Genomic DNA, 23518 nt, shown 5'->3' on the forward strand with positions numbered 1-23518 from the left:
CTATTCAACAAATAGATAAACAATCCAACAGCACCAGCTACTCAGATCATCCACTCGACTAACCACCACTGTTCCAATTCCAAGGTCCCTGAAAAATATGAACTGGTCAAAAATTTGATTCTCTGTGTCAGTTTTCCCGACGGGACAGAATGTGTTGACCAGGCAGCATCAGTATTTCTGCCTATTTAGCAGTAAATATTTCTTCATGGAAAAGTGGTTGCTTTGATTCATTCAATGGTGTTTCCTAGATCTGATTCAGTTCAGTTCAGTCGCTCAGTTGTGTCCCACTATTTGCGACCCCATGAACCGCAGCACGCCAGGCCTCCTTGTCTATCACCAACTCCCGGAGTCCATCCAAACCCATGTCAATTGAGTCATTGATGCCATCTAACCATCTCATTCTCTGTCATCCCCTTCTCCTCCTGCTTTCAATCTTTCCCAGCATCAGGGTCTTTTCCAAGGAGTCAGCTCTTCACATCAGGTGGCCAAAGTATTGGAGTTTCAGCTTCAACATCAGTCCTTCCAATGAATATTCAGGACTGATTTCCTTTAGGATGGACTGGTTGGATCTCCTTGTAGTCCAAGGGACTCTCAAGAGTCTTCTCCAACACCACAGTTCAAAAGCATCAATTCTTCTGTGCTCAGCTTTCTTTATAGTTATAACTAGATCTGGTTAGTGTGGTTTAATTGCTTTGATATGATTTTGTTTTTAGAGAGCTGCCCCAAGGGTGTTCCTAGACCTACACATTTGAAAACTAGAATCTAAATTAAATGACACATATCATCATACTGCTATACTAAGGGGACTTATCTGGCTGACGGCCTGGACATTGTATACAAAAGCAGTGAGTCTATTTCTTAACCAATGACACCCTCATGACACAACTATTGCATCTTTATCTACCATGTTGATCTTCAAATCATGACATTCAAAGGTGTTACCTTTTTTTTAAAATCCCCTTTTCATGACCTTTTGACATTCTTTTCTTGGCAAAACCCTTTGGCCTCTGACCAGAGAGGAACTGAGGCCAACTCCTGGGGTTGCTAAGCCAGTCAGAGTCAGCTTGCCTCATGTATGCTCATCTCATAATAAAAACATGCTTTGGCATTTGTCTTTGTCTGACTTACCTTGCCAACATCTCTCGGGAAAGGTTGTCTCTGATTCTCTGGAATTAAAATGGGAGATACCACAATGGACCTCTTTTGTCTTGGGACAGGAGAAGTTCTTGCAAATTTAAATATATCCTAAAAGAGAAAAAACAAATCAATTGACTAAAATCCCCCAAGGAGAAGATGTATCAGTCTGCTCTGAGATATGGCTCCTTTGTTGTGAAAGCATACAGCTGTTTGGACATTGTTAATTTTATTCTATCAAACCTCATTAGCGTTAGCAAGTACATCATTAGAATTATACTAAAGCTGACATTGTGATTCACAATGACTATCATTAAGCTATTTAATCCCATCTTCTGAATCATTCTATTCAGAATGTCAGTCTTGATTTATACATCCTTCAGTGCTGTGTATTCCTGTTCTTAACCTGCTAAGTTAGGAGATTACTTGCTTGGTCACTAACCCACAGAACTCTTGCTGGATACAAAAGTGACTCTCCTCATGGTCAACTGTGTGGTCCTCACATTCACAATTGAAAAGGGATGAAGAGCAATCTCAACGTCCAAACTGTGTCCAGCATTATGGAGAATCTTAGTCAATGTTCTTTCAAAGGCCATTTGTTTTGATTAGTGGGTCTACTGCTGGAACTCATGTCCCACACAGTATGTCCCAAATTTCAATCATTGGAACAACACTGTGAGAATTTCTGGTCTATCTGTAATTCACCTTTTAAATTAAATAAATCGCTGCAAAAAAGGAACCTGTGTCATTATTTTAAATACACTACTAGTATGGATTCTCATAAAAAATAGGAAAACATAAAAATAAATATTGAGACCAATGATGTTACAAAATTTGAGCTGGAAACTTAGGTGGGTGTAAAGTTTCCTTTCTTATTGAAAGAGAGATAAGAAAAGGCTGCTGCTGCTGCTGCTGCTGCTTCTAAGCCGCTTCAGTCGTGTCTGACTCTGTGTGACCCCATAGATGGCAGCCCACCAGGCTCCGCTCTCCCTGGGATTCTCCAGGCAAGAACACTGGAGTGGGTTGTTATTTCCTTCTTCAATGCATGAAAGTGAAAAGTGAAAGTGAAAGGCTAGACGGGTGTTAAAAGGTTATCACTAAAAGTAAGCATCTGAGTTAGTACCAAAAGTAAGCACCTCAAACTTCAGATAATAGATTCCTATGAAAATCATGTGGCAAATGATATTTAAATACCATCATTGACACATGCTCCATAAAATGTGTGTGCATCTATATGTATATATTATATGACAGTGATATATATACACATAAGTATACACACACACACACACACACATATTTGTAATAGTTGTAAAGGAAACTCTATATAAGAAAAGTCAAATAGAAAACAAGCAGCAAAGGCTATGAAAGCTTCTATAAAGTCTTTCTCTTGATTTTGTTTGGAGTATGCTGCTGCTGCTGCTAAGTCGCTTCAGTTGTGTCTGACTCTGTGTGACCCACAGACAGCAGCCCACCAGGCTCCCCTGTCACTGGGATTCTTCAGGCAAGAACACTGGAGTGGGTTGATATTTCCTCTCCAATGCATGAAAGTGAAAAGTGAAATTGAAGTCACTCCATCGTGTCCGATTCCTAGCAACCCCATGGACTGCAGCCTACCAGGCTCCTCTGTCCATGGGATTTTCCAGGCAAGAGTACTGGAGTGGTCCCACTGCCTTCCCCATGTTTGGAGTATAAACTGATGTTCTTATAGAAAGTAATCAGGCAGTATTTATTTATCAAGAACCTTACAAATGTACATATCCCCTCACTGTACACTCTACATACTCTATCTACAGTCTATAATTTCACTCCTAGGAATACATCCAAATGCTAAATTCAAAAGAGGAAAAATAAAAAACTGAAAGCAGGAAGATGTTTAGTGAGACATTTATAAAGAGAAAAAGTGGCAAACCTCTTGAATGCTCAGTATCAGGATAAGGTTAAATTTGAGCCCATCAGCAGGAGACACTCCTAGGTGGTCACGATAAGGCAGTTGTGAAGACATGTTCTAAGCACTGTGATCATCATTTGATTGCCTCCACAATCACAACCACAAACTACTCTCATAACAACAGTCCATTAAACATGTGTTGGACCATGTGATAGCACTTTACATGTGACTTTGCTGATATTTGTAATAAGTTTCCCAAGTAACTCTTAGTTCTCCTTAACCAATGAGGAATGTCAAGTTCTGAGAGGTTATATAAATTGCTCCAATTCACCTAGCCAGCAGATAGACTATGTAAGTAACATGTGTAGGAAAATATATCTACCATATAGGTTGCCCTCTAATTTATATAAGCTATACTGAACATAGAAGAATAATATTCAAAACCTCAGTGAATAAGTCCAAATAAAAGACTGCTTGATTTCTAAGGTGATCAAAGACTCAATTCAAGCAAAGACAGAAAACTGGAGCACACATACATAAAAGACAGCAAAAAGAGTCAGAAGGGTTAAAACAACAAAAACCTAACTGACACACCAACTAAATAAATAAATAAATAATCCAACCCAACCATGCAGAAAACAGCAGAGGAAGGGAGAGAGAATGGGACACTGAAAAGATAATGAAAAACAAACTGGATTGTATTCATAAAACATTGATATATAACATCTATAAAGATTCTGTAGGCTTATTAGGGAATAGGAAAAGAACAGAAAACATGTAAAATAATGCAAAATATGTGCAATATATGACTCTTATTTACAATAAAAAATCTTGAGGTTCATATGAAAGAAAGCCTAGGAAAGTACTTGGAAAAGATTTAAAGTCCTATGCAAATGTAGGGAATTAGTGATTCTGCTCTATAATAGAGCAAAGTAAGTTTCCATTATGATGATATGTGAAAATGTATCTAAAGTAATGAAAAGCATACTCACTGTCAGCAACAAACCTTCCCTTGTTTACCATAAAGAACCCTTTTTTGTTTGTGAGCCTCCTGAACGGTGGTACTTTTGCCCTGCTGGGTGACCAGAGTGGTCAGGTTCCCACATCTGGTGTCCTCCCAGCTCGCCAGCTGCGGAAGCCTGCTGCAGCTGCCAGTCCATCTCCTCAGCTCTCACATCCTGGCAGCTTGGTGGTAATAGCGGTGTGAACCCCTGGGCCTAAAGTGCCTTTGAAGAGAAGCAGGAGGCTGAGTCTCAGGTTAGGAACAGCTTCTGGAAGGGAGGGGGTTGGGGAGGGACCCACTGATAACAGAGAAGCCTCCATATGCGCTGGACTCCCTGAGCCCACTGTGGTACGCAGAGCATCCTTTTTCTTTCAACTCTTAATTTATTTGCCTTACAATGGCAGGGACTGCAACAACAACATAAAACTGGTCCATGACTGTGGTTTCACCTCTGCATTTGTGATTTATGGATATATCTGTCTTTGTGATTTATGCATGTATCTATTAACTCTATGTTGTCGACAAATGTTCACCTTCGGTCAGGTCTGTGCTGATGAGTTTGTCTATGTGCTCTGAAGGCAAGTGATTCTCTGTGACTGGGACCATGCAGGAGCCATAGCATCTGATTTGACTGACAATCAAAATACCATAGGCATATCTAGGCTCACATGTGTGTGTTGTATTTGTCGATCCATTGTGTGAAGCCTTTGAATGCACCGTGATGTGGCCATAACCTCAAGGAAAGACAAGATAGAAGCAGTGAAGTTTAAAAGTACGTGACTAATTCAAGAGATGTTTACAGAAGAAGACAGAAGTGTGGGAAAGGAGAGAACGCTAGGGTAAAGAAGAGACTGTTGTAACTCCCTGTCCTCTGGTGCTGCTGTTACCAAGTAAAGAGCAGAACACTGCCCGCTACATCAGGAAACAAAGGCTCTAGCCAGCGTATTACGGTCCCCTGGATGGAACAGCATGGGTAAAACTCAGGGCGAGAAAACACAGGACACTGGCCCCCAACGGCAGAGGTGCATTTCAAAGGAACGATTTCAGTGAGCCCATTTCTATGCATACTCTCATACACAGAAAAGCACTAAATTTCTTAACTCGAGATGTCTACTTTTCTTTTATTAACAGCAACCTTTTGTTCTAGCTATCTGGTGCTGTTGCAAAGACTCCTCTATATCTTGGCTTCCCTCCAAACAGTTTTCTCAGCCTTGACATGAGATGCTGTCTTGGGCTTGAAGTCCTAAGAATATCCACCATACAAAGCATACCTCTCCACTTTTAGGTTGTGCCTCTTTTTTTATGTCAGCTGACACAAGATAGAGGATAAAGAGGAAAAAGGCAGTTCTGGGCACAGATGCTGGGTGCTGGTGACTTGTTGACTTTGAGAGTATCCAACATAGATTCCTAGAGGCTGTATAAACATCAATGGTTGCATTCAGGAGGGAAGGATGAACGAGGACCAGAAAAGTTACAGTCGCCCACGAACGAGAGTGACTAGATGTGAAGGAGGAGCTGACACTCTCCAGATCATGTGGAGAGGGGAAAGGGAGGGACTCAATCATTCAGTGGATCTCTAAAAGGCCAGCACAGGCCACAGAAAGGCTAGTTGGAAAAAGAGGGAGTGCACGGCCATGTTACACAATGCAGACCTCCTGTCCAGCAGGCTGAACGCTGTAAGAGGGCCGCTGGGTTTGACGATGAGCAGGTAACTGGTGACTTTAGGAAGAGCAACTTTTAACAGTGTTAAACAGGGTCCAGTGTCAGAGGAATCAAGGATTGTGGCATCGACGGAAAGGGAAAAAAAAGGGAAGAAGTTGGCCAGTACAAGGGGAGACCTGGAAGGGGGCTGGACTGAGAGGTGGGGTGAGAGGAAGGAATGGTGAATGGAGAGGAAAGGAATCGGTGAATGGAGATGCAGACCGGAGCTGGCCCCAGGTGGAGGGCAAGTCTGAGGGAGGAGGGGAGTGAGTGGATCAGGAGCACAGTCAGCCTCAGAGAGGCTAAGGGGGTTCTCATCTGTAAAGGAGGATGACGCGCCCGTGTTCTCGGCTATCAGAATGAAACGAGAAACGGCACACGGAGGTGGTCTGCACTCTCTAAAGAACAACACAGTGTGAAGGATGTCTTATTCATGCTGGACTGTGGAGGTGAGGAAATGGAGAGAGGCGCTCAGTGCCTCTTTGGTGTGAGTAAGTCAGCTGTGAGTGGCCTGGTGCCAGATCTTAAAGAGACACTTGCAGACTGGCAAGTCTTCCAGACTGTCAGACCAACAGGCACACGCACACTGACATCAAAGTTCCCTCTCCCCAAACACAAACACTCATGCATGTGGGCACATGTTCACACACATTCAGAATCCATCAGACAGCGTCACACACACACACACACACACACACACACACACACACACAGGGCATGCAAAGGAAAGTGAGAGATTAGCCATGTGCCTCCCATGGGAACCTCCCTACAGCCCCGCAGTCGGTGACCAACAATCTGTCGGGTCTTTGAGCCTGGAATGGCCGGAGGCCCATAGCAGCCTCGTCCAATCTTGCGTAAGTCAGAGGGGCAGAGCTGTGTCCTCGGGGAGGCTCGCTCATGCTACCTTCTATTACAGGGGATTGTCACCCTGACATAAACATCCCTTGTCTCCTGTGGGCTGACCCAGGCCCACGTCTTTCCATCGTAGGGCGTTGGGGTTTACAGTCTCATTTGCTTTCCTCCCTACTTCTCGATCTCGGGAGAAACTGGCAGTGCATTAAAAGCAAGTTTGATGCTACCTGGGGCATCACATCACACAGTCCTAAAGAGCACCTTGGAAATAAAGGGGAGGTCCCCACAACTGTGAGGGACAGGGGAGGGGTCGAGGGACAGAGGAGGGGGTGGAGGCCAAGGGAAGAAGGAAGGCAGGAAGGTTGAAGATTTAACAAGGGGAGGAAGAGTAGATTTACATTCATTCATTTCTTCAAAAACTCTCTATGGCTGTCTTCCTTCCTGGCATCTGGGATAGTGCAGCGCAGGAGAGAGAGAAGTCCCCTGCTCTCATGCACTTGAATTCTGGAGGCAGGAGCCCGACAGTGAACACAGTCCAGGGGGACAGACAGGGAGAGGGGGCTGACTGTGTGCAGAGGAGTGGAGTGGAAGGGCCCGCTGGGGAGGTGGCCTTGCAGGATGAAGGAAGGAAGACGCCGTATGGGCACAGGGACTGCTGGCAGCAGGAACAGACCCTGGCACTTGTGAGCTGCAGGGGCGCAGCCCACATGGCCTGGGAGAGCAGAGGAGACCGGCCAAGGAGCTGGTAAAGGGAAGCCAGATCCTGGATGCCCAGCTGTGCCGACAATTGAGAGGACTGAGGCATTAACTCTGCATGAAACGTGAGTCATGGGAAGGTGTTTTTATTTATGTGGGAGGGACGTAAGCTGAAGAATGACATGAGCCCACTTACAATTAAAATACACACATATTTCATGCTGGTTGCTATGTGAGGAATAGGTTTTAAGGGATAAAGAAATATTTGTTGAGTTTCTTCCTTTTTCCAACCCTGTCTTCACAGGGCACTGAAATTCTCCCTAAAATGCAAATCTGAGGTTTAATTTGGGGAAAGGAGAGTCAGGGTCAACTCTCCCTGGCTGAAACCCCTCTACCTCCTTCCTCCCCACCATGTGTTTAATGTATTAATATTATCTGGGTACGATTTATGTGCCTTTACAGTCACCCATCATAAGGGTGCAATGCAATGATTATCAGGAAGTGTACAGAGTTGTGCAATCATCACAAACTAATTTTAGAACATTTCCATCAGCCTCATCCCATATGCTCACTCGCTCCCCCAGCCGCTGGCAACCATGACTCTACTTCCTGCCTGTATACATTTGCCTTCTCAGGACATTTCATAAAGGGAATCATGGTGTGTTTTCACGGACTCCGTTTCCATTTCATAACTGCTGTGAAGATCGGCAGGAAGGGACGCCGTTTTTGGTAAGTCTTACGTAGAGCCCACTCCCTGGCCTCCGGCTGGGGGCACGCCCACAAGCACCCAGACCCCCGCTGGCCCCAGGCTGGCTGAGCCCCCTGGAGCTGCGGCCCTCACTCCGCAGCTCATCTCCTCCCACCGCCCCTCCTGCTGCCCTCACCTCTGTGTGGATGCAGGCAACCGTCCCCAGTGAACCTTCTCCACACCGCTCTGAGTCACACGGTTTGTCCCCAGGGAACCCGCCCAGGACACCATCAAGACAAGCTGTTCAGAGCGGAGACCAACTGGGCTGGTGCTCCAGATGCGACGGGAACAGACTGGTGCTAAGCTGCGGGCACCGCGCTCCATGTTTCGGCTGTCACCGCTCCCTCCCACACACCCAGCTGAAGGCTGAGACGTCTTCCATGAGCCATTCCAAGAAAGCAGTGTCATCTGAGAGACATGGCCCTGCTTTCTTCACACTGAACCCAGGCCAGACAGCAGCTTGGGTCTGTCTTGCTACCTGTCAGAAGGCCTTCATGGGCCAGCACCCCGAGGGGCAGGAGGTGGCCGGAGAAGACATGTATCCCCGCCCCCCCCCCATCTACCCCCCAGTTCCTGTCTCAGCATTTAGGTTATAAACGAGAGGGGAAAAGAGCAACAACTTTGTAAAGAAGCCACAAGCCACTGCCTTTGTTCTCTCTCCTACTTGGTAAACTTTGGGCAAAATGATGTGCTAGGAGAAGCTCTTTTAACAGGGCAAAGCCTTGCAGAAGCTGGAAGCAGCGCTCTGGCTGAAGCAGGGGTGGAGGAGGGGCAGCACCAGCAGACTCGGGTGTCAGCACCGCCCGAGGGTGGACAGTTCTGTGATCCTGAAGAGAAGGTCAGATGTGCTTCCAGGGCAGCGAGGACCCTTTACTGGTTTCAAGCTTTGGGTCTGAATTCTGTGTCTGGTTGAAGGGTCCCAAGAATGATTCTTTTGAAGAGTTTGAAGCTTGGGTTTTGGACACAAGTCTGAAGGTCACCGCCTGTTTCTTTCTTTCTAATCCTAAGATATGCTTGGCATCTTGGTAAACTCCGTGAGTCTGCCAAAGGAAACACTACCACCGAGTGAATAGCTGCCGTGTGCCAGCACTGTCCCTGGCACACTGTGACATTACCTCATTCAATCCATTAACAACTTGTAGGTAGCACTGGGAAGACCCAGAGGGATCGGATGGGGAGGGAGGCGGGAGGGGGAATCGGGATGGGGAACACATGTAAATCCATGGCTGGTTCATGTCAATGTATGGCAAAAACCACTACAATATTATAAAGTAATTAGCCTCCAACTAATACAAACAAAACAAAACAAAACAAAAAACAACTTGCAGGTAGAAGCACCATGCTTATTTTCCTGAGGTTCAAGGACACAAGAGACTCTAAAGTCTCTGAGGGCTTGAGTGAGAGACAGGAACCCAGGACTGGCCTCTGTGACCTCAGAGCCTGCCTGGTCCAAGCAGGATGTTACTCACCTCCCCAGGGCTGTGCCTGGGGAGAGTTCCTTACTCAATCAGAACTGGAGAATCACAACCCTAACCTTTGCAGAGGATGGGCAGCAAATCTCAATCAGCCTCAGGATAAAAGGGGCACGCTCTACCTGTGCTGCAGGGGGACAGTTTAATTGTCTGCAAATTTCTGCAAATGAATGGGGCAGCAGAAATCAATCTCCAATTTATTCCATTCTGGCGGCTGATCTCTGTGCTGAGAGGAGGAGGGTTCTACGTTTCTCAGTTCGCATTTCACATGCCATCAAACGCAGGACTCAGCCAGCTTTCTGTACCTAGGGTGAAATTTAAAGTCGCTGTATTACCTCCTGGCACTGAAGTTTGCCTACTTAAAGGAAGGACAGACCGCAAATACCAAACTTTCAGCAGGAAATTTAGGAGGTTGGAGGGCTAGCACACTAAGCTTGTGTCGTTCCCAGCTATCTCATTTCCTGGTATTCGGGAGGCCAAGTATCAGCTGAGCTGAGCCATCTGTTGCAGGTTTATAGGACAGTTATGCTAACAGTAAAATGCGGTGACATAGAAACTGTCCATTAGTTTGCAAGTGTTCTGGAGCTAATTTTAAAGCTGGGGTGGGATGGGGAGGCGATGGCTGGTGGGCTCCTAGGGTGGAGTGAAGCCAACCTGCTATTGTAAATTATGCCACCACACCCACTTGTCAAGGCCTGCTGGTGGTACAGCTGGGAGAAACAGATGCAGACCTGCTTTTCTAGAAGTGATCACCAGTGATATCAGAAACAATTTCTCCAATAGTGTCACAATCAGGGACTTTGAGGATGGCTGATGCCCAAACAAGAAACCTCACAATGTGAAGTCCATGGCAGAGCAGCTGAGTGATTAGCACCAAGGAAGTAATAAGTTCCCAATAAACATGCTCCTCTGTCCATGGAATTCTCCAGGCCAGAATACTGGAGTGGGTAGCCATTCCCTTTTCCAGCGGATCTTCCCAAACCAGGAATCGACCTGGGGTCTCCTGCATTGCAGACAGATTCTTTATCAGCTGAGCTACCAGGGAAGCTCCAAGAAAAATGCATGTGACATGTATATTATCATGTGTGAAATAGATCGCCAGTCCAGGTTCGATGCATGAGGCAGGGTGCTAAGGGCCAGTGCATTGGGATGACCCAGAGGGATGGGATGGGGAGGGAGGTGGGAGGGGGGTTTAGGATGGGGAACTCATGCATACCCATGGCTGATTCATGTCAATGTATGGCAAAAACCACTACAATACTGTAAAGTAATTAGGCTTCAATTAAAATAAATAAATTAATAAAAAAATAATTTAAATAAAGGACAGGGAAAAAAATAAAAAATAAATTCAACCGCTGCAGGGCAGGGGATGGGGTGGGGATGCATGTGACAGTCGTTTCTGTTAAGTATTCTTAGGGTAGAAAAGAAATGGCTTTGGTCAAAGCAATCAATAGAGGAAAAGAAGGTTTTACCAGAGGAGTTTGCAATCAGAGTGGTGACTCCAGAAGTTCTCTGTCCAGCAGTCAATAGATCTTTCAGAAAGTCCTCCTTCCTCTCACTGATGCCACTGTTCGCTTCCCTTTGTGAAAGCACGAAGGCACTAGTGTTAGGGAGGCCGGGAGGGCCCGCAGGTTTGGCTCCCAGTGATACCTCCAGCTTTAGGGGCCCTCGGTGACCTCCTGGCTCTGCTTCTGCCACTCTGGCTGCCTCAGCATCCTCGGGTGCAAATGCCTACTTCAGGGCTTTTCCCTAATGTTGCCCCTCATCATGTCTCCTGTCTCCTGCCTGGATGGCCCTTCCCTTTCATCCACCCATCAGCTTGAGCACCCCTTCCAGGCTTCTTCAGTCTCTTCTGCTGCAGGGGTTCCTGGCAGCCTGCCCTCTATCTCCAGAGCCCACCGCTCAGCGTTCTGACTGATCACACATCCATTCAGGGTTTATCACTGTCTGCTTCTGCGCAGACCAACAGCTCCATGGGGTCAGGCGACACAGCTTTCTCGTTTGCTGCTGTGGCACCTGGTTCCCAGCACAAGGCCGGGCATAGAGGAGGAGTCCAAAAAGTATTTTTAAAGTATTTATTAAATAAAAGAATTATTAAATTAATATAGGGCTACTGTAAGAATTAGGATAATCCAGGAATGGGCTCAGCGTAGTGCCTTGTTCAGAGTATTGGCTGCACAGTTGTGTCCGACAAATGCATGCATACGATGTCTATGATTCCACATTGACCTCGTCCTCCACAGAGACACAGCTTCTATAGCAAGACAATGGCCACACTCTGTTTGGATTCTTTCATCCTAGGGTGTTCAGTGTTTTGGACATTAAGTGAATCTATGGAATCTTTTTAGAACATTCACCCTTAGGACCACCCAGAATAGGACTATCGCTTTCTGGAAGAAATGAGTTAAGCTGAGACCTGAAGGCCAAGTGGGGCTCGAACCTCCAGGGAAACAAGGAAGAGAGAGCATTCCAGGCCAGGGGGACAGCAGGCGAAAGGGCACAGGGCAGAACGTGGCCGGGGACCAGAAGGGCGGGAACAGGGAGAGTGCAGCTTAAGAACAGGCTGAAAGGAGAGGAGAGGCAAGACCTCTTCCACCTGCACAGGACTGTTCTGGACCCTGAGGGCCAGGAGAAGATCCTGAGTGGCTTTAAGCAAAATTCTGGGATCTGATCTTGCCCTTGACCTTGCTCTGTCAAAGTTGAGGGGTCACCCCTACAAACCCCATTTTAAAAAATAAACTTTCCTTTCTGCTAGTTGTTATTCTTCTTTGAAAAGTTGAACTTAGAAGTAAAACACAAGTAAAACAACTCCCCCCACAGACATATTCTATCACTTACTCTAAAACACCAATTTCCCCATGATAGAACCACTAGTTAAACAAAATAATAATAATAATAATAAACAAAAGAAAACACTTGGGATGAAAATTTGCCAAATCATGCTTCCAAGACGAAATTTGCCTCCGAAATATTTCATGAATCTAGCAGAAGCAGAAACAACACAAATCAGGACTTGCTGGTTTCACTGGAGGTGAAAAATGTTTTAAACATATTTAGATTCTTTAGACAGAGGTCCATTCAACCACGTGTGACGGTGATGGGATTATAATGGATACAATTTTCCTCTATCTGCTCTGGCACTGATAAAATATTCATGTTAAAGAGCTACTTCTGAACACCTGGAGGCATCTTGCAGAGTGTTACAGATGGGCTTGTTTTTGTAATACACATGTGTAGTCCAGCCTCAACAGCTGTATGCATCTGAGTATGTACTCTAGATGCATGAGCACGTAGTCCAGATCCCATGCGTTCTGGTCAGCATGAGCTCATAAATGTGTGACTGGCCTTCAAAGAACGTGCCTGTTAGAAAACCCACACGTGGAAAAACAGGGCTTTCAGCTCAGTGCATACTTATAGGGTGTTTGTCATGTGCTTTTTGGGTGGAAGTTTCACAGTTGACGCTATGTGACTAGCCTGCGGGAACCTGTCCTAAGCCAAATTGAGTGCTGGCCTTCCACCCACTCCTGCCCAAACCTGCAAGGTTTCCCACCTCCCTCTTCTCAGCTGCTGAAGGGCCAGAGGCTTGGTCCTGTGGACGGTTTACTTGTTTCCATCACGCTGCACTCCCGAGTGGTTGCCGACTCCTACAGCTCCACCAGAGGGACCTTCCCTGGACGCCATCCCTTCCTTCTCAGGAACCACCTTCCCTGAACTTTGATCATCACGTTTCTCCTGCTCTCCTGTAGCCCAGCTGCAGGTTCTTCATGACCCACCCTTCCCTCTTATCCAGGAGCCCACTGGATAGCAGATTCACGGCACCCAGGACCTCAACACTCAGTCTGGGCTCCCTGGGAGCAGACACTGAGGCAAGAATGAGAACAACTAGTATTTTTAATATATTTGTATATATTCCAAAGTTTCTACAATGAAGCTTTTCTATTTATAATCAGGAAAAAAAAAACAATTTATTTACTCATAGTAAGCCTGTATCAGACAAACAGAAATATTATTCTGAATATATACTATGCAGAACAGTATTTCTGTCTGTCTAATACAGGCTTGTGAGTAAATGAATACTTCCTTCCTAATTTTAATATACTTTTTGCTCAAGTTGAAATTAGTCTGGACAATTTTGTATTTTACTTTTTGAACCGAATGATAAATAACAAGTTTTCTTCCCTCCCATGTAGCAAATTCTATAAACATCATTTGGTGGCTGCACAGTACATCATGTGGATGCATCAGCCCATATTTAACCATTCCCCTGGTGACCGATATGCCCATACATTAAGGTTCTTCCAACTCTGTTATTAAAATGCAAATAAAATATCACTGTATGTAAAGTTTCCTTTGCTTACTTGTTTGTTTTTCTCTAAGAAGGATTACTTTGAATGTACTAGCAAAACTGGGAGTACTAAGTCAAAATTTATGAACACTTTAAAGGACCTCTGACTTGTTGCCAACCTCCAGTCACCACTGGAAACAGATTTGATCATCCTGTCAAGGCTGGGCATCCCCATAAGGTTCCAACACACCTCTCTGGCTACAACTCCTATTGCTCCTATCCAAAACCACACTGCTTTTGCCCAAACGTGCCACCCTCTCTTGTGACTTTACGCCTTCATCTGTCCTCTGTTCCTCTAACCTGGCTATTCTTCCTTCACTCACCTCTAGTCTTGTCTACCTGTGGGAGAACACACACACACACACACACACACCCCCATAACAGATGCCTATTATATACTATGCGTGTCATTCTCCAGTCCAGGGTCCACAGTGGTTTCTGGATCACTTCTATCAACTCTGGCTTTCTTCTGCCAGGTCACACTTGAACACGAACGCATGCTTCACTTTTTAAGCTTTAATGAAGGTTATTTAATAACTATCTCTTTGTGTAACGAATACCATCAAATAGCAGATGGCAAGCCCATCTCTTTTCTTCTTTTTTCAAAGGAGATTTTGGGTTCTCCACTCCTTAAGGCAACTTAGAGAAATATCTTTCATTTTTACTTAACACCTGATGCATTTAACTATTAGATTGAAAGGGACGTCTGCTCTCCCCGCCACCCACCACGCCCCTGCCCCCGACAGTCGAATTGCTTCATTAGCTGGCAGAAGGCAGCGCTGGCTGTGGCTGGCACAGCCACCCTGCAGTGAGGCTTGACCTCGCAGGTGCCCAGCTCAAGGAGAGACTGGATGATGACGGATGTCACTGGGTTGTTCTAGGATGGACACAGAGGAGAACGCTGTATGACTTTATCAGGTATAAAACTAAGTGCTTCTTCGCTTTTTTAAAACAGCTTCTCAGGTAAAATTTTATAGTGATCCAGAGAAAATGACAGGGACAGAGTAAAGGGAAAAAGTAGGTGATTAAACAGTTAATCCCACTAGGGGATTATAAGTAGAAAAAATATGAGAGACCCCTGTACGTTAATGATTACTCAAGAAAGCAGGCTTGCTTAGCAACAAAAGCAGGCAACAGAAGCACAGGACAAGCTCCAAAACAATAAAACAATGGTGGCATGAGACCCACATCCTCTCCAGTGAGCTCAGTAAGTTAATGATCCCAGGACATGCTCTCTGCACATAAAAAACAGTAATCTGTGGGCCCAGCTTGACCATGTAGGGACAAGAAAACACTCCTGCCCAACCTGGAGGAGGAGCTGATGATGGAAAAGTGACCTTTAAGAAAGCTGTCTTCAAGAAAGACAAAGCCGTTCTCCCCCTTCCCACTTTTTTGTTGATTATAGAGCTGCAGCCCAGTAAGTTCTTGGGGCACAGCACAGTATTTCTTACCCACCCACTTGTAAGCCTGGTAAGCATCCTATTAAATCACTTCTTATCTATCACTCTGCCTCTCACTGAATTCTCTTCTGCATTGAGACATAAAGGACTATGCTACTGCAGCTCTTTGGAGCCCCTGAAACAACACCTAATAGTTTCAGATAGACAGCCCCAAAGCAAACTTCCCGACAGCAGCAGTGAAATCAACCCTCCTCTTAGGAACAGCACGTTCCTTCTCAGATACAGTAAGGAGGAAGGACACTGAAGGCTATCCTTAAGAAAACGGAGAAGTACACATCTAAATCCAGGACTCGCTCTCTGGATTTAGTTGATTTTTGAGACCTTGGTTCCTCCTGCTTTTATCTATTTTCTTTGTTTTCGGTCCTTAACTTCTTGATGTTATGGCTGCAAACTCTAAAATTAGAAAGCTGTTTCCTGCCCTGGCCACAATGACAATTGCCTCCTTTGTCCAACCATTTTTTAAATACCCTTTATGGCTGAAATTCAAGATTATTTTGCTTAGGAAGTTCTTCTCAAAATTTAACCTAAATCATCCTCTTCTCTTCCCCTCTGTAAATTTATTTTCTTTCATTGAGGCCTCCCCCAAACTTTCAGCACTAGTCCTCTCCCTCTTTTGTTAAAGACATTTTAATTAAGACACCAGGGTTACATTAGCCTACTTAAGCAATAATCTCTCTTTTATCTAGCGCTCTTCAGTGAAGTCCCGAATCAGTAAAGTGTCTTTCATCAGCCTGTTCCATGTCTCTCTCCTCCCTTTGTTCTGTGGTTTTTGTTGGGTTACAGATTCTCACATTTTAATTCAGTCCTGACCGCTATTCCACACTACGCCGTTTACATTAATAAATTCGTCTTCGCAATGATGCACGCAATGTTGCGCGTCTCTCCACATCATTGATTACTGCGGCCTTTGAAGGTTCAAAGGTGTGTCAGATCTACCAGGAAAAAGCAAAAATAGACCATATTTGATATTCTCCAACATCTGAGGTTTCTCTGGGCCCAACGGTTTGATGTTGAGATGGTAAAACAACAACTGCTTTAAAAAGAGGAGAGCGTGTTATAAATATTCAGTTACCATGTAATACTCATTCTTCCTTAAAAGACTGAAGGATCAGTCTCCTTTTTCAAAGTCAGCATTGACAGATACAGCAGCTATTTGATAATGGAGCCCGGGAAACCTATTATGGGACCAAGAGAAATGTGTTAGCAGCCCAAATAATCTGCAAAATGTGCCCCACAGGAAGGGAGAGATTTTGTTTGTTTTCAAATACTTCTCTACATTAAATTCTTTACGCATTTTACAAATAGAAAAATATCTTTGAAAGTCAGTGAGTTCTGAAGATGAGAGAGAACATTCTTTGAGCACTTATTACAGGTTAGACACTGGGTCTTACAAAGCATTTTTCTTGATGCTCACACAGCCTCTGAAGGTACCCTTACACGCCCATGCTGCAGATCAGGAAACTGGAGCCCAGAAAAAGTTACTTCCAGTGAGTGGAGGGGCCAGGATTTGAACCCAGACCACTTTATTTTGAGACTGGACTATTATCCCCACGTTCGGCCTTCTGTGTGTGCGATCTTTTCATGCTAAATGTTTAACTACTGAAAGGACTATGTTCAGGATCTCTTCTACTTAAACTTACTTACGTGTATTACATTTATCCTTTATCTGATCTAGGAGCTCCATCTTCAATATACATTCAGAATTTCTCACAAAGGGGTGACATGGGTGGGGTAATCCTGCCCACACAGGGCTCCTGTGAAGGTCGTGGGGATACTTTGTCAACTTTAACCCCTGCTCCAATGTTGGCTCATCACTTATCAGGCGTGGCTCCTGCCTCAGTGACCCCTTCACCCAGGACCCCAGTCGCTCTCGCGTCACATCAACGTGAAGGGCAAGTCCATTACAGTGGCCTGCGAGGCCCCACCAGTCTGCCCCGCCTCCTTCGCCCCCAGCCTTGTATCCCGCAGCTCTGCCCTGTGCGGACTCCAGTCCTGCTGCACTGCCCTCCCTGGTGTTCCTTGGCCACAGACAGTCCCTCCTCGGGGCCCCTGCACCCGCTGCACCTCGTCCAGGAGAGCTCTGCCCCCGGACCTCCATGGGTTGTAGTCCTCTCAGCCACGTCTTCTCTGCCTCCAAGTGAAGATTGCATGGTATCCTCCCACACTTCCTATCTCTTCTCTGCTTTATGTATAGCCACCTCACTGTTACCGTATAAGAATCCACATATTTTACTTATTTATATTGTTTTTTATCTGTACCCTCTCCCTCTCCATACTAGTGCATAAGATCCATGAAGCAGAGATTTTCTTTTTTACCTTTCTTGTTTACTGTTCCAACTCTGGTAAACCAGAACAGTCCTTGGCACCTGGTTCGTGCTCAAATGACATATGAATTCAGTGAGTAAGGAGTTAATCTAGTTGAGGAGGCAAAATGAGCCTATATGGAGGAACACAACCAACTGAGATACTTGGCTATGCTGACTGACTGTCAGCAGGAACAGTGACTGGGCCTGAGTTGAAGGGAGCATGGTGGCAGGTTAGATGCTAACTTGATTTTACAGGACAGCTAAGGTTTGGAGGCTTCCCTGATAGCTCAGTGAGTAAAGAGTCTGCCTGCAATGCAGGAGACCCCAGTTCAATTCCTGGGTTGGGAAGATCTGCTGGAGAAGGGATAGGCTACCCACCCCTGTTTTCTTGGGCTTCCCTTGTGGCTCATTTGGTAAAGAATCTGCCTGCAATGCGGGAGACCTGGGTTCAATCCCTGGGTTGGGAAGATCCCCTGGAGAAGGGAAAGGTTACCCACTCCAGTATTCTGGCCTGGAGAATTCCATGGGCTGTATAGTCCATGGGGTTGCAAAGAGTTGGACACGACCGTGCGACTTTCACTTTCACTTCATTTAAGCTTTGGAGGGACAAAGCAGGGGCTCCCATGTAGAAGAAATGACAGGATAACACTAACATCTTATACTTACTGAATGCTTGGCAGCTATCAGGCATTATCCTAAGCACTTTATAGATACATCATCACCTCATGGCAAATAGATGGGGAAACAGTGATAGACTTTATATTTTTGGACTCCAAAATCACTGCAGATGATGACTGCAGCCATGAAATTAAAAGACACTTGCTCCTTGGAAGAAAAGTTATGACCAACCTAAGACAGCATATTGAAAAGCAGAGACATTACTTTGCCAACAAAGGTCCATCTAGTCAAGGCTATGGTTTTTCCAGTGGTCATGTATGGATGTGAGAGTTGGACTATAAAGAAAGCTGAGTGCCAAAGAATTGATGCTTTTGAACTGTGGTGTTGGAGAAGACTCTTGAGAGTCCCTTGGACAGCAAGGATATCCAACTGGTTCATCCTAAAGGAAATCAGTCTTGAATATTGATTGGAAGGACTGATGTTGAACCTGAAACTCCAATACTCTGGCCACCTGATGCGAAGAACTGACTCATTGGAAAAGACACTGATGCTGGGAAAGATTGAAAGCAGGAGGAGAAGGGGACGACAAAGGATGGGATGGTTGGATGGCATCACTGACTCAATGGATATGAGTTTGAGTAAACTCTGGGAGTTGGTAATGGACAGGGAAGCCTGGTGTGCTGCAGTCCATGGGGTCGCAAAGAGTTGGACACAACTGAGCAACTGAACTGACCGAACTGATTGTTAACCGCGTGATGTGGATGAGAAAACAGAGGTACAGGGAGGCTAAGTAATTTGCACAGACTAGTTCAAAGTTCAAAGAAACATAAGTTTTGGAATAATAGCAGTGTGTGTCCTTACTCTAAGGATTAGAGGTAATAGAAATAAAGTACTTAGCTTCTAGAAGGTTCTTACTAAATGATGACTGTCATTATCAGTACAACAGGTAGGCCAGAGAGATTACAACCAGCATTTTGGTGTTATTTCCTTTCTTTCTCATGCCATAAAAATGGGATGATGCATGAGTTTAAACATGTTTGTGAACCCCTTCCCTTTGACCTGCAGAAAATTCTGTCTTGTGTTGGACACACTGGGCAGCAACCATGAGTATTCTCTAAGATTATGGACATTCTATATTTGAAGGCGCTTCAACATCTAAGTCAGAGGCTGGAAGATCAGACAAAAGATCACTGCTCTGAAAGTAGCACCTTCTAGGTCCAAGAAGTAGCATCTTCCCCCCACCCACCCTTTAATGTGGAATATTTATAACAAAGATGTCCTCTGAATCTGTCAATATCTTGTCTGCTATACCTGCCTGACATTTACTGTAAGAGGCCATTTAGAACAGTGGTTAAAGGCATAACCGTTAGTTTGAGGGTCTGTGTTCAAATCCCAGCTCCGCCACTTACTAGTGATGTGCTAAAATTATTCAACTATTCTGAGCAACAGTTTTACATATAATGTAATAGTATCTACATCATAGGGTTGTTATGTGTGTACAAACCCACACAAATACATATATATATAGATAGATAGATACATACATACATACATACATACATACACAGTTTTCTTCAAGTGTTGGCTATTATTTTTTCTTTTAGGGTCCTTGAGGGTACTTTCTATACTGATATTTCTCCTTTACCTGTAAAGATAGTTAGTTCTGAACTCAAAGAAGCAACTATCAGTTTCAATTAAACTGTGTAGGTTTACATTTATTTTTACCTCTTTTCCCAGTGCTCACACATCTGTTTCAAAACTCTCGTGATTCACCCCTCAGAATTTTTATCATAATCAAAATGCTTCAAAGTAGTAATAAAAATAAAATCTTAAGAGAAGCTGCACATGGGGTGTGGGGGAAAGGCATATCACACATAGAGAGGAGAAAGATAAGGATGGCAGTGGATGTCTTGTCAGAACCAACAATAGGCAGAAGACCATGGAGCAAATCTTCCAAGCACTCAAAGAAAAAATATCAACCTGGAATTCATCAATTAATCATCATTCAATCCAACCTGGTGGAAATATCTCCCAAAATTAAAAGTGAAATAAAGACATCTTTATATAGAAAAAAGGTGAAAGAATTCAACACCAATGGAAGAATGCTATTTAAAAAAAAAGCAAGACAGTCTTTCAGGTGGAAGGGAAAAGATATCAGATGAAAATATGGATCTATACAAACAAACAAAAAGCACAAGAGATCAATATTATAATAGTATCCATCTTTTTCTCTATTTTTTATATAAGGTAATTGAAGAAGTAATTGGAAAATGGTCCTGAAAAGGAAACTAAACTTTATTTTGGTTAAAGCAAAAATAACCATGTACTGTAGGGTTTATTTATAACATATGATAAAGAAAAATGGATGTGGAAGTATCAACACATTGTTTGCAAGGTTGTTACACTCTGTGTGAAGTGCCACAGCATTATTTGAAGGTAAACTGTGGTAAGTTGAAAATATATACTCTGAGTCCCAATGCAGTCACTGAAATAACCAAACAAAGAATGTTACCTGAGGCCATGCTCTTCAGTTTGGTCCCCAATATTACTTTTTTTTTTTTTCTTTGCTGTGCTGCAAGGCATGTGAGATCTTAGTTCCTCCACCAGGGATCAAACCTGCTCCCCGACAACATCTTACAGAAAAACCTGCATGAAACTTTTGGTCAAGTCAATGCTTTCTCCTATACGTGCTAGATCCTTGGGACCAGTGACATTTCTCATCTGGACAATCCCCAAAACCTCTGAGTGGATATGAACCGTAAGGAGAAATGAACAGATGAAGTCAAGATTCTGCTTTAGTTATGGGTGGTCTACTCTACTCTCTTAGCCTGACATTCAAGGCCCTCTAAAATCAGAGCTCAGACAACTTTTCTCATTTTCTTTCTCTAATGAAATCACCAACTTTAGATCAAATGCTATTGCATCGTTTTCACCTAACAGGTGTAATGCCTTTCTGCTTTCGTATATTACCCCCCAGCATCCATCTTTCCTGAAATGTCCTTCCCACTTAAATTCCAACCTCCTCCCAAAAGCCTTCCTTGATCATTCCATCGAGTGAACTGAGGAAGAAAGGGAGGGAGAAGCTGTCCCCCAGGCAGTCAGACTGAACCTAGTGATTAGCAGGGTTTTGGCTGTGCTGGTGAGACGACTCCTGGAGCCCTGCTACAGTACCGCTGATGCAACAGTGAGATGGCTTTAATTATTTCACAGGCTTTGATCATGCATGTCTATGTTGATTCTTTGACTTTTCAGCTTGCAAAGTCTAATTCACTTTTTTTTTTTTTTAAGACAAGCAATGGCAGTAATACCATAATCTTGGACTCTATTCAGTCTTCTTGAGGTGTAAAAAGGGCCAAACTTGGGGGAAAAAAAGACTAATACTATAGTATCTTAATAGAAGTTTCAGATTATTGGACTGCCAAGAATCACACCTTCTTATTACATGAACTATAACAGAGATGTGGGTTTGATTCCTGAGTCAGGAAGATCCCCTGGAGAAGGAAATGGCAACCCACTCCAGAATTCTTGCCTGGGAAATCCCTTGGAGAGAGGAGCCTGGTGGGCTACAGTCCGTGAGGTTGCAAATAATCAGACAGGACTGACTGACTTAAACACAACAGTGGCTCTCAGGCTGTGTGCATACATGTGCAGGAGTGTTTCATATCTGTTAGACTAAATGCTTCCTTTTAAAGATAAAAACAAAGGCAACTGAATCTCCCATCTATATGGCAGTATAAGCTTTCCTTGAGCAAAACTGAGGCTCAGAAGAGGGCTTCTCTGGTGACTCAGATGGTGAAGAATCCACCTGCAATGCAGGAGACCCAGGTTCAATCCGTGGGTCAGGAAGGCTCAGAAAAGCCCAGCAACTAGTCCAAAGCACACAGAGAATCGGTGACAAGTGGAGAGGTATTGATTTGAATTTATATCAATATTTCTCCAGAAGGACACTCAGTCTTGTCATTATTCAAAGGAGAAAATTACATTTTTTTTTTTTAATTTACAAAGGTGTTTAGAGGATTTTGTTTTATGAGAATTGGAAAACACTTCAGCTTGGCTCTGACTTTCAAAGGCATTGGCACTTGTTCCTTTAAACTAAAACTTAGATATTAAGAACTCTGGTGTAAAAATCATCACTTTCAAGTTCAAACTGACAGTAGTCTTGAATCTAGTCTTGTGGTTGATTAGAAGTTAAAGAGAAAATATCACACTTGATTAGCACAGTATCGTTTACATATGTGACCTTGTTGGTTCCCTCCCAGCACATAACTGTGGTCAGTCCAAGGGAATTAAACCCAAATTGACTGACTCTGCACTGACACAGGACTGTAAAGCACAGACTCTCATATTATGGATTTAAATTGGGCTTCAGCAGAGATTCTCAGTCCTGAAAATTGAAATCATGAGTCGTGATGGCAATAAAGTGATCATGAAATGTGGTCATGGCCCAGGAATAATTTTTCTGTAATTGCACTTTCATTTCTGTGGTCAGTCCTTTAGCTATGGTACAGAGAGGAGGCTTTCCATCTTGTGTTACCAGAGCTGTTAGAGAGCTTCTCCCAAGAACAGGGACACTGTTGAGGTCTGCAGTTCCCTGAGTGAGCCTTCTCTTGGGGATGATGTTTAGTTTCCTGTTTGGCCTCTGGGTTGTTCTCAGACAGAGCTGTGGGATCCTATGATAATTCATGTTAGTTGGACTGATCCCCATGTTGTTAGTAAAATCAGTATATGAAAGTAACCATAGCGTTTCCTCAGAACAAATCCAAATGTGCCCAACTGGAGAAAGTCATGTCAAAGAGTCAATTACTCCTATGATGCAATAAGTGCTGGAGGAGACAGAAGCTGAGTAGGGAATGATGGGGAAATAGAACATGGAGTTCACTTCGCCTGAAAGAGAGAAGGTGTGAGTGTTTCTTTTGTAGACAGAGGTTGAATGAGCCCCCAAATTCCTAATATAACTAAGTGAGCAATACTAAGGCTGAAGAGAAAACCAAGGTACTTTTATAGCCATTCTCATGCTCACATTCCTTCAGAAGATGGTAACCACAAGGCTTTCCCCTATCAACTCAGAGAATTATTTGGCTTCTGTACAAAGCTTGGGCAAAACCACTATGACCATTTATTTCATAAGTTGAAGCAGGTCTGTAAAATGTTCAGATCTTCCTCCACACAGCTATTAGGCCACGTTATACTTAAGAAAAATTAATTTGCTGGATTAACAATCTCACAGCAGAGTCCAGATTTGCTCAGTGAGCCTACATAAGGCTAGCTTCCCTCTCTTCAGGGCAATAATAG

General features: G+C 44.1%; 1 protein-coding gene across 10 annotated transcripts in view; it reads right to left on the reverse strand.

The window, feature by feature from the left end:
* The window catches only part of CDH13 (cadherin 13), a 980082-nt gene that overhangs the window by 538673 nt on the left and 417891 nt on the right, over positions 1–23518 (reverse strand). For all 10 annotated transcript variants that reach the window (XR_011482283.1, XR_011482282.1, XM_070451475.1 and 7 more), the window contains one exon: positions 1129–1245. Coding sequence is in view for 8 of the 10 variants with exons in the window: in XM_070451475.1 (XP_070307576.1) it covers positions 1129–1245 (117 nt within the window). In the remaining 2 variants the exon portion in view is untranslated. The remainder of the gene's footprint in view (positions 1–1128; positions 1246–23518) is intronic.

This window comes from Odocoileus virginianus, chromosome 20 (assembly GCF_023699985.2).
Source record: "Odocoileus virginianus isolate 20LAN1187 ecotype Illinois chromosome 20, Ovbor_1.2, whole genome shotgun sequence".
In the NCBI taxonomy this organism is placed as follows: domain Eukaryota; kingdom Metazoa; phylum Chordata; class Mammalia; order Artiodactyla; family Cervidae; genus Odocoileus; species Odocoileus virginianus.